Raw genomic sequence first — 15,329 nt, 5'->3', positions numbered from 1 at the left:
ATTCAGTCAGTTTTCTTTAAAATCTAATGTCACCCTACAGTTAAGAGCTGAAGTCCAAGATCTTCTCTAGGGTAACCTTTTCCAAGTTTATCATCCATATTGTTTATGTCCTTAATGATAAGCACCATGTATCCCCTCAGAAGCCATTGCTTTTCAGTCTGCACACACACTATGTTCCTGCAATGCAAGAACATTGAATCTTACCACCACTGTAAGTACCCCAAGCACCTACCAGCAGTCCGGAAATCACAGAGATAATGTTGGCTGTAGTGTACTCCGAGGTCACCCTCTTCTCAGGGTTCGCCACGTGTCGCAAAACAGTACCATGGACTATGGCACCAAGAATGAAGTTTATGTGCCCAACAAAAATGAGAGCGATGCCAGCTCTCATCAACTGCCGTGGGCCCTTCACCAAATCTGCAACCAAGAAAAACATTACTTTTAAACAAGGTGGCATGAGCTACCAAAAGCCTAAAAATTACTTCACCCATGTGACGACAATATAAAGTATTGACTTTTAATCTGCAAAAACTGGTTTCAAGAAAATAATGAGCAGTTAACACACAACCCCTGTACTGTGAATTAGGAACACAGATTGGAATACAGTGGAAACCATACTGCTTTAGTAATTTGACACCACATATGTGATATTTGACATATGCAGTGTACAATGAGTGTGATCCACATGTCAAGAAATCAAGTCCCTGCTAATATTTACCATCACTTCACGGAGCGTTATCTATGGATAGTTTTTAGGTCTTGCCTAGCTTTGCTGTGCACATGCACAGCTCGCTAGGCGATATTTATTGCAGAAGAGTACTTTTCACAAAAGGGGTTTAAGCCCTGCCCCTCTTTTCCATTGGTGGGTGTCGCCGTTTATGCTAAACGGTGGCCGGCCATTGGAAAAGAGCTAGCTTTGGCTTTTTGTGCCATCCCACTTGGACTGCATCGCCTACTTTCCTTCTGTTGTAAGAGATTTCCTATCTTTATGAGGCCATGTGTTTGAAACACATGGCCCCATAAAGACAAGAAATCGCTTACGACAGAAGGAAGCAGGCCGCGTGTTTATTTTTGCATCGTGCTTTCACTTTAAAGTGAAAGCGCAATGCAAAAATAAACAGCAGCTGACTGGCGAGCGCTTTTTATTTTTTGTGCGTTCTTGCCTTGTATTTACCCTCAACTTGCTCTTAATCCTCGTTTGACAACCCCAGCTGAAATGAGCCCGATTTGTGGAACAGCGTATTTATCAATCCCAGATTAAGCTCCTGCCAATTTAACGATATGGGAATGAGGCATCTACATGGGTAATAGCGCGCTTGCAATGGTCTGCACGCCAGTTATATCCAGGCCGCTAACATATAATATCGGCATTTACAAATAAAAGATAGGAACTGCTTTTCCTTCAACATTTTCTGAGCCGGAGATGAACTCTCAGCTCTGTTCTACTAAGAGGAATACTCGGTTGTTGGGCGGCAAAGAAGAAAACAGCAATAAAATGTCCTGCTATCAGCAAACAACGTCTACTTTCATGTGGACATAAAAAGAATAGGTGTGAAATTAACTACAGGCAGACATGTGTGGCACTGACAAAACTGTCAGACAGCTGTTGGAGCAGAGGCGATCCGTATATGGCAACAGCCAGTGCGCACCAATCAGAGCAGTCATTGAGAGAGCAACCTTGAGCGGGATGCTGCAGGCCATGGAGGTCTGCGCCTGACACCTTGAAAGGGATGTTTTTGCTTGTCCTCGGAGTTCCTTGTCCAAATAGTTTTTATAACAGGCATTTTTTTTCCAGTAACATTCTGCTGTTTGTTGTATTGGCAAGACTCTGCGACCCCCGCCGTTTATTCTGGAATGCCAAACAACATCAGGGAGATTGACAGTGTACCTTCGAGGAAATGTTTTCATTTGGAGCACACCCTTAGAATTCCAACCCATGGAGAGCTGTGAATTATTCAAAGTATTTTTTTCCCCAAAGTGGTTGCAAATGTTTTTGAGTGCGTTGATCGGCTTGATGATGCCTATTTCTTAAAGATAAATGAAAAAGACATCTGGCCTAATTTAGTGGTGGGCAGTCAAGGAGAATCCGCACAGACAAGACATATGTCTCACATCCAGTGGTACACTGTAGGATTTCCTGCTATGGCTGTTTTCTCTGCCCTCATGTCAGTGTGCTCTGCTTATCTACTTCTACTTTACTCTTCATTATCATTTAAGAGAAAAACGTTTTCCAAGAAGGTCACTTGCCCGTTTGGTTTTGCCATCCTAAATGAGACCCTTTTAAGGGAACATTTGACACCTTCAAGTGTACCATTAAATGCAGAACGCCTCTATGGTACTGGAAGGAGCCATCCTTTCCCTTTGCAGTCTAGAAGAAAGCTTGACAGGCCTTCAAAGCAACCGGGTTTGACCGGCTGGTGGCCGAGATTTGTGTGTCACAACTTGCTATAACTGCTCTACATTCACCTTTTAAACATTTTATGAATTTTAACCGTACATAAATTAAGGGGCATATTTACGAGTCCTGTTGCATCGAGCTCGTGTACTGTTTTTCATTGGTCTGCGATGAAAGATAAAGGGGCCGGCACCTAACTTGCTACCCAGTGTTAATTCCTGCTTCATGACTGCTGTCGGATTTTAGCGTCATTGTAGCGCGAAAGTGAGTACTAAATTCTGTTCTTGCAGAGATTGGCAAATTATGAACATTCCCAGTGGGCGGGGCCTAAACAGCCACTAAGTAGGGGATGGTAATAATTTCTATATATTTTGCATCACTTCTGAATTTCAGTGATGCAAAAATATAAGACTCACGTCCAGGGCACCCCAAGTGGTCGCAGGGGGTCACATATCCACTTCACGGTACGTGACTGAGTTCATAGCGCGTGAGCAGCATTTTAATATGGGGAGAGGATGTAGTCTGTCGGCTAGACTGCCAACTTTGGTCCTGGAAACCAAGGTTCGAGCATCAGGGTCGCATCCACATCTTGTGATTCTGGGGAAATCACTTAATCTCCCCATGCCTGAATGTGTCCTTGTGTAACTAAACCGGTGCTCATGTAAAGCGCTCCAATAACTTCGGGTCGAGTTCGCGCTATATATCTGCATTAAAAAAAAAAATAATAGCTTCTCTGTTTCACACCTATGTATCAATGTATGCCTTCTTCCACAGGCTTCGAGGACAGTCTACTCTGGTTAAGTTCTCATTTTGCACCCTTTAGTTTGCAACAGGACTTGAACGAAGGGAGGAACGAGGAGGCTTTATCAGCTTGGGGAGGGAGGGGGTGAGGGGGAGATTTAACAACCTTAAAGTTAAAACCGCACAAGGCATGGTGGAAAAAGCTGCATTCATGCGTGTTAATTTCTGTTTGTTGGTGGTGCATTTGAAGTCATGTTGGGTTTGGGTCATGTAAGCGTGCATTTATGCTGTGTTGCCAGAAGAAAGAGGTACACTTGCTTTTTTAAACTCCTGTGAGCAGAAAGGCACATACTACCCTGTTGGTCTCCTTTCGGGGTTCCCAAGTTTATTATTCAAAATACAGTGGCGTGAAATGTAGGCCCGACTGCTAGTATAAAACTGCTTCTGTGGATTGTATACAGGACCAATGTTTTGGAGAGTACAAGGCTTGTCAAAGGATGTTGCTATCAAGGATTAAGTGAAGTTTCGCATCACGAAGAGGGGCGGATTGTGCAATGTAAGGATCTAATGTTGCAACTGTGATAGAATGTCCACTAAGCCTTTCTTCATTCCAAGACATAAAATACACAATATGACTTGTTTCATGTGCAGCTGCCTCATAAAAAGCTGAAAGAGGCACTTTCACTTTGGTGTGGGTGCTGAATTCTCTTTGCAGATAGTCGCGTTTCTTCTGTCTGTATCCTGCCACTTTAATGCAGGTTTCTTCTTCAAGGGATGGCTTTGTTTTCTCCTAGCTTCCGAGGGATTCTCTTCTCAAATCAAAGTGTTTGGCTTTGCATACAATCTTGTTTTTAGAAGTTGCCTATTCTGGGAGCTTCACAAACTGGGCATGATGCTTCAGTTGTATCTATGTACGAATGTATATGTACGCATGCATACATGTATGTCCCTTGTTTGTATAAATGTATGTATTAGTGTATGCACGCATGCATGTATATTAGTATATGCCCATATATGCATGCATATCTTTAAATATGTAAATAGACATTATGTACTCATGTATGCATCTATATCTACTTATGTGCATGTATATGTTTGCATGGAGCATTTGCAATCATAATTTATGTAGAGCAAACTTGTGGTAAGCACAGAACATTGCAAAAGCGAATATTGGCAATTTTTCTAAACAACTCCCCCAAAAAATATGGGTAAAAACATTGTCATTCACAACACAAATCTCGCATTTGCGAGATTTTGAGCGAACTGCTGCATTGCAAATGCTTGTTCTAGTTGCAGACCATAATATCTGCACAAACAATTTAGTCCCACAATCTTCCAGGTGATTGATATCAGGGAGATTTTCATTTATCACTGGGTCCGTCTGCTACCTTGTCACGGAGGGTCTAGTATCACTTGTACTAGAAGTGGCTTTAAGGTCAAAAATGAATCAATTAATTTGTGCGAATTTACACCCAAACAGAAAGCATGTGTTACATAAAATGCCCATTAAAAAAATATGGACCGTTCTCCACAACCGTACAAGAAATACCTTTCTATTCTGAAAAAAACAGCTTATTGCCAAAAGAAAGGAATGTGTATGGCTCAGCTGCAGCATCTTCAATAGCATTGCAGAATGATGAGGCCTACCCTGTGCTTCCCTGATCTGAACCAGACTGGCTAAACAAAAAAGGCCCTTGGCAATGATCCATCTGTACCTGCACTGCATATGGAGAGTTTTGTGAGGGGCAGGATTTGGAAGATGAGTGGAAAAGTGAGGCAGGTGATGAAAGGTGTGAGGTTGTACAATTAATCACAATGGGTAATGCAGAATCTAATTGAGCATGGCAATGTGCACTTTATGGTTTAAATCTTTTATTAAGTTTCCACAAAAAGCAATACAATATGACCTCCTTTTGTCGAGGATGTGTGGTGCAATAAGCATCAATACAATGACAATGAATAAGCTTAGTGCTGGAAGGGGTAGGTCGGCTATGTCTGGCACTAATAGCACCCAAAAACAAAACAGGCCCTCTCCCCTCCCCGCCCCCCATCCACAAAGCAAAAGGGTAACCCCGTTTACAAAAGGGAAATCAATGAGTGAGAGTAACATCAGTGTGTGGTTTCTGTTTGCGCTTGGGTGCCTTCTGATCCGGAATTGGGGTGTCTGCCAATCGGAGAAGGCGCAAATACCGAGGGCAGCTTAGTTCGCGTGCGAGGAGCGTCAAGAATGGCCTACACAGCTCCAGGAACTCGCCCCCCGCCCAGCTTGAACCAGGGATAGCTTCTCCATTCCGAGCACCATCCACAGCCTATGCAACCAGCCCGTGTGTGGGGGGGGCTTGTGGTGTCCTACAGTGCGCTAGGAGGTTCTGCATAGCCGCCCCCACTGCAATGGCGATCAGGCGGCCCCTTTGCAACTTCAAAGGGTACACCAGGGCATTCGGCAAACAGCAGGATGTAAGCAGGGAATCGGGGCAGTTGGGTGTCTAAATGTGAGTCTATTTCATCCAATATCGTGTCCCAGTAGCCCCGTATGTGGTTCCAGCTCCAAAGCAGATGTTCTAGTGTGCCCTACTCCCCACATCCTCTCCAGCAGCGATCAATGATGTGGGGGTCAAATCGATGCAGGCGTTCCGGCATGAGATACCAGTAGGTGACCACTTTAGTCAGGGTTTCAGTCTGTGATAAATGCCTCCCAACTCTATGTGTGAGGGCCCTCTCCAGTTCACGCTCCCACCGGCATCTGCCAGCATTGTATGTGTGAGTATTCGTGAGGAGGAGATATTGATACAGGTCAGAGATCAATTTCTTCTCGGAGGTGCGTGTGACTAGCCATTTCTCGTAGGGGGTTAGGTGTCGTTGTGCTCCAGGGCGCACTTCAGGGTGGAGCGCCCAATGACGTACCTGTAGATAGTATAGCCTGCTTTCCTCCGGGATGCCATAGTCTTCCTTTATCTGTGGAAATGAGAGGATCCCGCTAAGATTAAAGAGATGTCCCAGGGCCTTGCAGGGGGACTGCCTCCAGCCCGCCAAGGCCTTCGGGTCTAGTCCCGGGGTGAAGTCGGGGTTGGCAAAGAGCGGCGTCGGAGGGGAACGATGTCAACTCGTGCCTAGTGGCGACCCTGTCCCATACCTCCATTACCGTGCCTGTTATCTGGGACGCGTAAAGGTTGGGCGGCCGATGACGCCTGGGAAGAAAAGGGATCCCCTGAAGGGGCATGCCTGCTACTGCTTGGTTCTGGAATAGCCAGATCTTTCTGGATTCCAGTTGATACCACTCCACTAAGCTTCGGAGTTGCGTGGCGTTAAAATAAAGTTGGAGATCGGGCACGCCCACCCCACCATGGCCAGGTGGGAGGACCGCGATATCATGTCTAAAGCGTTGACGGCGTCTCTGCCAAATGAAGCGTGCCAGATCTGATTGTGTGTGTTGGATCCAGCCTTTCGGTGGCCGTAGAGGGAGGGTCTGGAACAGATATATAGTATCTGCGGCAGAAGGGTCATTTTCGTGGCTGCTATCCTCCCAAGCCATGAGAGGGAATGGCGCTTCCATCGCCTGAGTTCGTTGCGGAGCTGTGTGCGGAGTCTGGTATGGCAGGAATGGTGTGACCCAGAAGGACTCAGATAGGGGACTGCGGTCCAGGACCATCGTATCTCATGTTCACTTTGAACCTCTGCCAACGTCTCCGGGGACAGGGACACATTAAGGGCATTCGATTTGTCTGCATTGATTTTGAACCCGGAGGCGAGTGCAAAGGCATGGAGTTAGATGAAAAGCGCACGGAGGGATTGGACCGGATCGGTGAGAGAAAGTAAGACATCGTCCGCGCAAAGGCTGATTTTGTGGACGTCCCCTCTGAACGGAATGCCCTTAACAAGGGCGTGCTGCTGGATCCGCTGCGCAAGCGGTTCCATGTAGTTTGCGAATAAGACCGGGGAGAGGGGACATCCTTGCCGGGTCCCCCTGCCTATCGGGAAGCGGGAGGTGGTGTGCCCATTGACGCGGACAGTGGCCGTGGGTAGCCCGTAGCAATTTAAGATGCGAATACAGAGGGCGTCTCCCAGACCAAAATAGCGTAGGGCCTGTTCCAGGTAGGGCCAGTGCACCCTATCAAAGGCCTTCTCGGCATCGATAGTAAGGAGCATGCAATCTGGCCGCGTCCGTGATCCCGCTTCAATGAGGTGGAGGACCCTCCTAGTGTTGTCACTGGTCTGCCGCTGCGGTATGAAGCCTGCCTGGTTCAGCTCCACCAGCTGCTGCATGTAAGGCGCAAGCCGGTTCGCTAAGATTCCGGTGTACAGTTTGAAATCAATATTCAATAGCGAGATCGGCCGGTATGAGCCTGAGCAGGTCTTATCCCCGCCAGATTTCGGTATGACCGAAATGGCGGCCTCTAGAAGGTCTGCAGGAATCGCGCCCGGCTGGGCGAAGGAATTAAAAAGGTCACGTAGGAGGGGTGCCACCTGGTGACAGAACGTCTTGTAGAAGAGCGCGGGGTACCCATCAGGGCCTGGGGATTTCCCCAGTTTCAAGCGTGAGATCGCCGACACCACCTCTTCCAGGCCTATGGGCCGATCCAGAAACTCCGCCTGTGCTGGGTTCAAGGACGGTAGATGCGCCCCGTGTAAGTACGACTGACTCGCCTGTAGGTCGAGAGTGTCGCCTGCATATAGGGATTTATAGAAGGCCCCGAAGGTCTCCGCTATTGCAGCGTCATCTGCGACCACTTCTCCCTGGTCCGTTTGTATAGCCTGTACCCCTTGCCTCTGGGGTTGTTCGCGCAGCTTGTTTGCCAGCAGTCGTCTGCACTTGCCCCCCCCCCCCTGCGTAATAAGGGAGACGGAGGGCCGCATACTCTGCAGCACCCTGATCTATCGCAACCAGCATCTTCCGCTCGGTGCATAGTTGACGCCAGGCCCGCGCCGCCCCCGTGCGTTGGTGCATTTGCTCCAGTTCTGTCACGCGTTGCATTATTTCAGCCCTTTTCTGCGCCCTCAAGCGATTGTTGGCGATGGAGATAAATTTGTCTCGTAGGACTGCTTTAAGGGCCACCCACTGAGTGGCCCTTGTAGTGTCTGTGTTGCTATTGTGTGTCTGGAAGTCTGTAATGGCGGTTTTGATGCAATCTATTGTTGACTGGGTCGGAAGAAGGTTCACCCGAAGACGTCAGTGTCGCTGCGGGGTCGATGCAGCTGGGAAGAGGAACGTGGCCACCATCGGCGAATGGTCGGATAGTGAAGCTGGTAATATTTCTACCTCTCGCGCGCGTGGGATCATCGCCGCGGCGCATAAGAAGTAGTCGAGCCTGGCGTAGGATTTGTGGGCCCCATAGTGGTAGGTATAAGCTGTGCTGCGTGGGTGAAAGTGTCGCCACAAGTCTGTGAGGCCTAGATCTTGAAAGTATGCATGTCTGGATTTGGAGAGGGCCCCCACCTGGCCTGACCTGTGGCAGGAGCGGTCAGACGTGTTATGGAAGACGAGGTTGAGGTCGCCCCAGAGTAGTAGATGTCGTTCAGTGTTGGCTGTAGCTGCCGCCTACCCTGTCTGGAGGAAGGGCTCCTGTCTCTCGCTAGGCGCATGAATGGAGCCCACCAGTAGTGTCAGTCCCGCTATCAGAAAGCGAGGATTCAGAAGTCGCACTTTTATCTCTGCCTCCCGCTGTAGGACCCTGCCTGTAAAGGCTTTGGATACCAGTATTGCCACCCCAGCGACCTTTTTCTTGGGAGAGGACGAGAAGAGTTGCGTGGGAATGGCTCGTGTTTTAAGTCTGTGCTGATCCTTGGGCAACAAGTGAGTCTCCTGGAGGAGGCAAATATTAGTCGAGGAATGCTCCAGAAGGGAGAGGACCGCTCGGCGCTTGATTGAGTTGTTGAGCCCGCTTACATTAAGGGAGAGGATTTTAAGATTGTGGAGTGCCATAGAGCGTCAGGGTGTAGTCCAAAGCACTGTGTAGTGGGTGGGAACAAAACAAAAAGGTTGAAAAAGTGGACAAAGGGAGGCCCCACCCCCCCAGAACAACCTTCCTGGCCACCCCCCGTCCCCCCTCCCTCCCTCCAACAGACCCTCCACTCCCCAAACCCCCCGGTCCCCTTCCCACCCAGAACCCTGAACATCAACCTCCAACCCCCCCCCCCCCCCCCCCATCACCCCCCACCCCTAACAACCCCCTTGCGGTGCCCCAACCAACGAACATTGTCCCAGTCCTGCGTCCCTGAAGTGCAGGCCTGTGGTGGATTACCTGTGTGGACGTCCAGCCACATCGCTCCCCGTTGGCCCCCCCCAACACGCTCCCCGGGCTTGCGAAATGACTGATGCGATTGGTAACTCCCCCCGGAGGTACTTCAGTCTGCAGTAGTGGTGTCTTTGGCCACCGCATGGATGGCATTGTCCATCTCTGTCTTGATGGTGTGCGCGTCGGGACGCGAGTTAGCTCCCGGCGACAGTCGATTACCAATTTGCTGCCAGCCATCCCTAGATGTCCGCCTAGAGGGTCTCGGTGCTGCACCCTCCTCGGGATGGGTAATGTTCAGGAGCGTGCAAGTCTCTTGGAGGGAGCGGATCTGGTGCAGGGCGCCGTTCCACCGGAAAATCAGGCGAAACTGGTATCCCCAAGCATATGGAATCTCCTTGGACATCAAGAAATCCATCGCCAGCTTGAAGGCCGTGCGTTTTTGGAGCATGATCGCTGACAAGTCTTGAAATAGGGCCACCGGGTGACCCCAAAACCGCAAGGGCTGCTGTCGACGTGCCTCTGTGAGGATACGTTCCTTGAGGGGATAATCTGGAAGAAAGGCCAATATGTCCGGTGGCGGCGCCGCCGCTCGTCTTAAGTCCCACTCTGTGTGCCCTGTCAATCCTGATGGCAAAGTCCGCCGGTTCCCCTAGGATTTCTCGGAACGGGGCCTGTAGATACCCCGTGATGTCTGCACCTTCCTCGGTTGATGGGACTCCCCGTACCCGAATGTTGTTCCGCCGAGACCTGTTTTCCAAATCTTCGGCGTGGGCTTGGAGATCTACTTCTTGTTCCTTCAGGCGTATGACCTCTTGCTGCAGTTGTTCCACTTCTTCATCTCTAGCACGTCCCAAGTCTTCGATAGTGGACACCCTTTCACCGAGCCCGTCAACTTCTCTTCTGATCTCCCTGACTTCCCCCGCGACCTCCTGCTTCAAGGTATGAAAGTCCTCACAAAGCGAATGGAATAGGGATTCCAGGAAGGACTTGGTAATGGGCGCCGCCTCGTCTGGTTGGAGTTTAGACGTTCCCGAGGAAGACAGACCCTTGTCCACTTTCAGTTGTCCTTTGCCCAACATTTCAGGGAGGGTACGGTCTCCCCTTTTCCCTCTTTGGCCCGCCATTTTGTGTCTTGTGGTGGGGATTGAGGCACCGCGACCTTCCTGATGCGGCCGGGGCTCCTCTCCCCGTGGTCTCCTCAGTGGCCGCCGCACCAGACCCTAGGGGGCGGGGGGAGAGCGCGACACGGAACCCTTTTCAGTCGGGCAACCTGTTTCCGGTCAGCCGTGGTATACGTGGGGATGGATTGGGAGAGGGCCTCTCAAGTTCCCTTCTTGTGTCCGGTACCTGAGGGCGCAGGGGCCCCCATGTGGCTCTAGCCTAGCCGATCAAGCGCCTCTCACCTTCTTCCTGGGTGCCCTGTGTCTCCTCAGGCTCGTGGCGTTGCCCATGCAGTGCGGTGACCCCTCACAGCCGCGGGGTGGGGGGGACTGATGATCTCGTGGGGGCCCCTGTCCACCCGTGTGTTCACCTGCCAAGGTGCTCGCGGGCCGAGGCCTAGGTAGCACCCCTGTCCCCGGCTTGGTCGACCTCCGTTGTGCCGCTGTAGCGCTGACGCTGGGTGGGGCCAATTGCTTCCCCTCTGGTGTGGGTGCCACAGTCTTTTAGCCGGTAATCCGCGCCAACGCGCCGCGGTGTAGACTCAGTGGGCGGGGCTCAAAGCTCCCGGGCTCGGGCCGGATCCCCGGCCTCGATTTCTCTGTTCTCTGCCTGATGCGCCGCCGGGTGCAGGGGAGTCTCCGCACAGGCCACTGTGGAGTGCGGGGGCGCCCGGTCGGGCTCCTCTGTGCGCCTGGGCTCGGCGGGGGCCGCGCTGTGTCTTTGCGTAGGCCGCACCCCGGACCGAGGTGCGGCGCCTCCACTCACCGGGCACCTGCAGTTTCTGGGTCGATTCGCCGGGCCCCTCTCTCAGCAGCACCACCGGGGGCCGCCACAGCACCCCTTATGACTGCGACGGCAATCGCGTGTCTCGGCGCCCCTCCGTGCCCTGCCTGTGCTGCGGTCTCGGGGCCCGCCGGAACTCGCCTTCGCTTCTCACGTCAGGCCGCTGCAGTCCCACCAGCTCGGAGTCAGCAGAACCGGCTCATGGAACGGCGGGGGTAAGTCTCTCTGTTCTCCCGCCCCCGTTGCAGCTCTGTGGGAGGGAAGATGCGTGATATTAGGTGGCCCGGGGAGACTTACATCGGAGGAGCTCACAAAGTATGCGACTCCTCATTCCGCCATCCTGGCCACGCCGCAATGTGCACTTTAGATAAATACGCTATGCTGGTTTCCATGTGTCTAGTATCTGAAAATGTGTATCATCAAGCCAGTTTAGTTCATGCTGTCACAGCAATGTCAGATTTACAGATCTTGTAACGTGGAAGTGCTGCATCTTGCACATACAACACAATGTGAGAATTGTGCCAACTATTCATTACATTCTGACAGTTTTTAAAATGGATTTAGGGCTTCATACCGTCGACGAGGAGACGAAGCACTCCAATTTGCATCCTCCTACCAATGATCAATTCTAGGGATGCCACTGAGACATATTTCAAAACAGAGCAGTAAATGTTGCTGGGCAGAAGTATGAGGTGCAGAGAGAGTGAAAATGGATGCAGTTGCCACTTTCAAGTTTAAATCACATTCCTGATAAAACTACAGAAATGTTAAGCATTCATGTTACGATCCAATGCACATCCACAACTACCAGACAAGTGCGCAGAAACTGCAACAGCATCACTGAGGACTGGAACATCGCTCTCAACAACCACTGACCCACACACAGCAACAGCCTCCACAAAGCCATCAACAGCAACAACTGGATCACTGTCTGCGCACACTCCTTGACCCCCTTCCTCCCGCAAACACAATACAACAAGACCAGCTGGTACATAGGAGAATTCAAACTGAAGAAACACCACTGCAAACAACGGGTCCGCAAATGGATAATGAGCCAGAACAATGCAGAGAGGAGCAAATTTAAATCTGCTCTGAGATGCAACCACCAAATGATCTATAACACCAAATGAGCCGCTCTGGTGGATTGCATCGATGCAAGCACCAAAAGATTCAAAGAAATCTTTGCCATTGTGAAGCTTGCACCTTGCCATTGACCGCCTCTAACTTGCTCACTCCCTCGCTGGACCTCTGCAAGAACTGCTCATTCTTCAGCAACAAAATCACTGCCACCACATGGTCTGTCATCACCCAAGAAGAAACAGCCACTATCATGAAGTATATCCACTCTAGGGCCCCATCAGTCCCCTTCCACCCCCTCCCCCCATTCTGAATGCCTCCAACTCTTCTGCGACCTTCCCAGATGCTTGGAAACAAGAAACTGTCCTCCCATTTCTGAAGAAACCCTCTGGCACTAGCCAACTACAGCCCCATCTCCCCTCCTACTATTCCTGGCCACAGCCTTAGAGAAAACAATCATTAAAAGACACCCTGCCGAATACCACAACAAACGCCAACTCCATGACACTACTCACATTGGTTTTAGACACAACTACAGCATGAAAACTGCCCTCATTGCTGCCACAGATGTAGGGTTACCAGGCGTCAAGGATTTCCCTGGACAGTCTCAATTTTACGAGTACTGTTCCAGTGTGCAGATGCTTTTCTTAATTTTAAACGAATGTCCCAGTTTTTGGGTCAAGGCCAAGACAACCTGTAAAGAAGAAGTGAAAGGTGTGCGCTCTTTAAGTAATTTGTCTGTTTCAGGCAGCGCAGGAGGAGATCGGCTGAATGAATGCTGCAGCAGAGGGAGACAGATTGCGGCTGGGGGGGTCTCATAGCAAAGGTGATGCCATAGCTAATGTTATGTAAGCATAGCTTGTAAAATGTGTGGCTATATTCAGGGCCACTAGAATTATGCAATTGTGCAGCCGCTGGCGCTTTTTTTCGTAAGTATAGATTTGCCATGTTTGCCACATAAGTCATCATCTGCAGGTTATAACAACATTTCTAGTTCAAATGTTACTAAACATTCAGCAACACGTGTTGCAGCGTAGGGGAAGGCCCTTTGCAAACCTGCATTGGTCACCTTTGTTGCTTATTGCCATATTTGGGTGTTAAACTCGTACTACTGAGGTACAACCAGTGCCCAGACAGTGTTATAAAAAGGTACAAAATAAATAATGAAGTGTTAAGATCACAAAATGTGCAGCATTATGTGCCTTTTGTTGTCACAATTTACTCAACTCTGCTGCATAATTTGTTCCTCTCCTGCGCATAATTCCAGTGGCCCTGGCTATATTATTTAAGCACACACACATGCACCCCACTATGCAAAAATCAGGCCAGTCAGTAAGACTAAACAGACTCTGGTCCTACTTTTATGTCCGGCTTGTCCAGTTTTCTTCTTCTCAAAATCTGATCACCCAACAGATGACATCCGCATGTCACTAAAGAGAAGACTTGGCGACCCTCATTCTCCTGGACACCTGCACGGCATCTGACAGTCCCCAACCCCATCCAACGACTACATGACATCGGAATGCACAGACACGCACCCAGGTGGATCTGCTCCCGCCTGAATGGAAGTACCCAGTCAGCCTGGCATCGTAAACCTCAGACACTCACAACCTCATCTGTGGAGTTCTGCAAGGATCCTACATAAGCCTGACCCTCTTCAAAACATACATGATCACTCTAGCCAGCATCATCCGATCTCACAATATCAGCGTGCGCTCTTAAGCCAACACAGGTCATTCCATCCCTCATGGACAACATGCCCAGTACTCAGTTCAAGTTAAAAAAAATTGACCACTGGATCAAGACCAACTGTCTAAACTGAACACCAACCAGACCAAAATTGTGATCTTCGGGAAGAGCATATCACCGTTGGACTTCACATGGTGGTCAACAGAGCTAGGAACAACACCCACCACTGTGCCAAGAACCTGGGGCTCATCATGGACAGCAAACTCAATATGACAACGTAAGTCAGTGCCATCACCCCCTCAGTATTCCATACCCTGAAGATACTATGGAAGATTTTCAAATGGCTCCCAATCAGCACCCAGAAAACCGTCACACACTACCTGGTCACAATCAAGCTAGCGTACTAAAACACCCTCTATGGAGGGGGATCAATGAGAAAACTCAATACGGTTGCAGACCACTCAGAACTCAGCAGCCAGAATCACCCTCAACCTCCCACACCGCACTCGCATCACACCTGGAGGAGCTCAACTGTCTCCCAGTTAACGAATGGGCATAATTCAAAATCCTCCCCCACACTTTGAAGACACCAACACCGGTCCAGCATACTAAACATTCCATGGACATCTGGGATCTGCTATCCTCCACCCTGCCCCATATCGGGTTCCTGACCGAGACATGGACCAAGCCCCATTCCAATCCTGCCATTACACTCCCAGAGGGCTACCACATTCAGAGACAAGACAGACCCCTCAAAGCAGGAGGAGGACTAGCAATAATATACAAAGACCCCATTAAATTCTCCATTATTGGTCAACAATGCAGTGACACCATGGATATACTAATCTTCAGAGCAGACATATATCCTCAACACTGCTGGAAGGGTGCCCTGGTATATCGACCTCCTGGGCCCCTATCCAACTTCCCTTCCCAACTATTGGAACTAATCTCTCCCTATGTGATTTCCACCAAAAACTTCTTACTTTTGGGAGACTTTAATGTGCATGGGGAAAATCCTGGAAACAAAGAAGCTGCAACTATTAACTGACCTTACTTCACTTGATTTAAGTAAAGTTAATACTGATCCCACCGAACAGGCCGGACAGGTTAGACCTAATTCTAACTAATTCTCCCAATATTATCTATAAAACCACCAAGCCCCTGGAGTGGTCAGACCATTCAATGATAGACTTCACCATCAGAGGCCGACATGGAGGTGCTGGCCCCAAAACTAAATCTATCTGGAAATA

General features: G+C 49.8%; 1 protein-coding gene across 1 annotated transcript in view; it reads right to left on the bottom strand.

Annotated features, from left to right (window-relative positions):
- The window catches only part of KRTCAP3 (keratinocyte associated protein 3), a 95,190-nt gene that overhangs the window by 52,984 nt on the left and 26,877 nt on the right, over window positions 1-15,329 (bottom strand). Inside the window, exon 2 of the mRNA XM_086928170.1 lies at window positions 233-417. Within this exon, the coding sequence (XP_086784296.1) occupies window positions 233-417 (185 nt within the window). The remainder of the gene's footprint in view (window positions 1-232; window positions 418-15,329) is intronic.

The sequence above is a fragment of the Lissotriton vulgaris genome, chromosome 6, assembly GCF_964263255.1.
Source record: "Lissotriton vulgaris chromosome 6, aLisVul1.2, whole genome shotgun sequence".
NCBI lineage: Eukaryota > Metazoa > Chordata > Amphibia > Caudata > Salamandridae > Lissotriton > Lissotriton vulgaris.
Note: the sequence above shows the minus strand (reverse complement) of the source record. Positions and strands in the feature narration are given on the sequence as shown.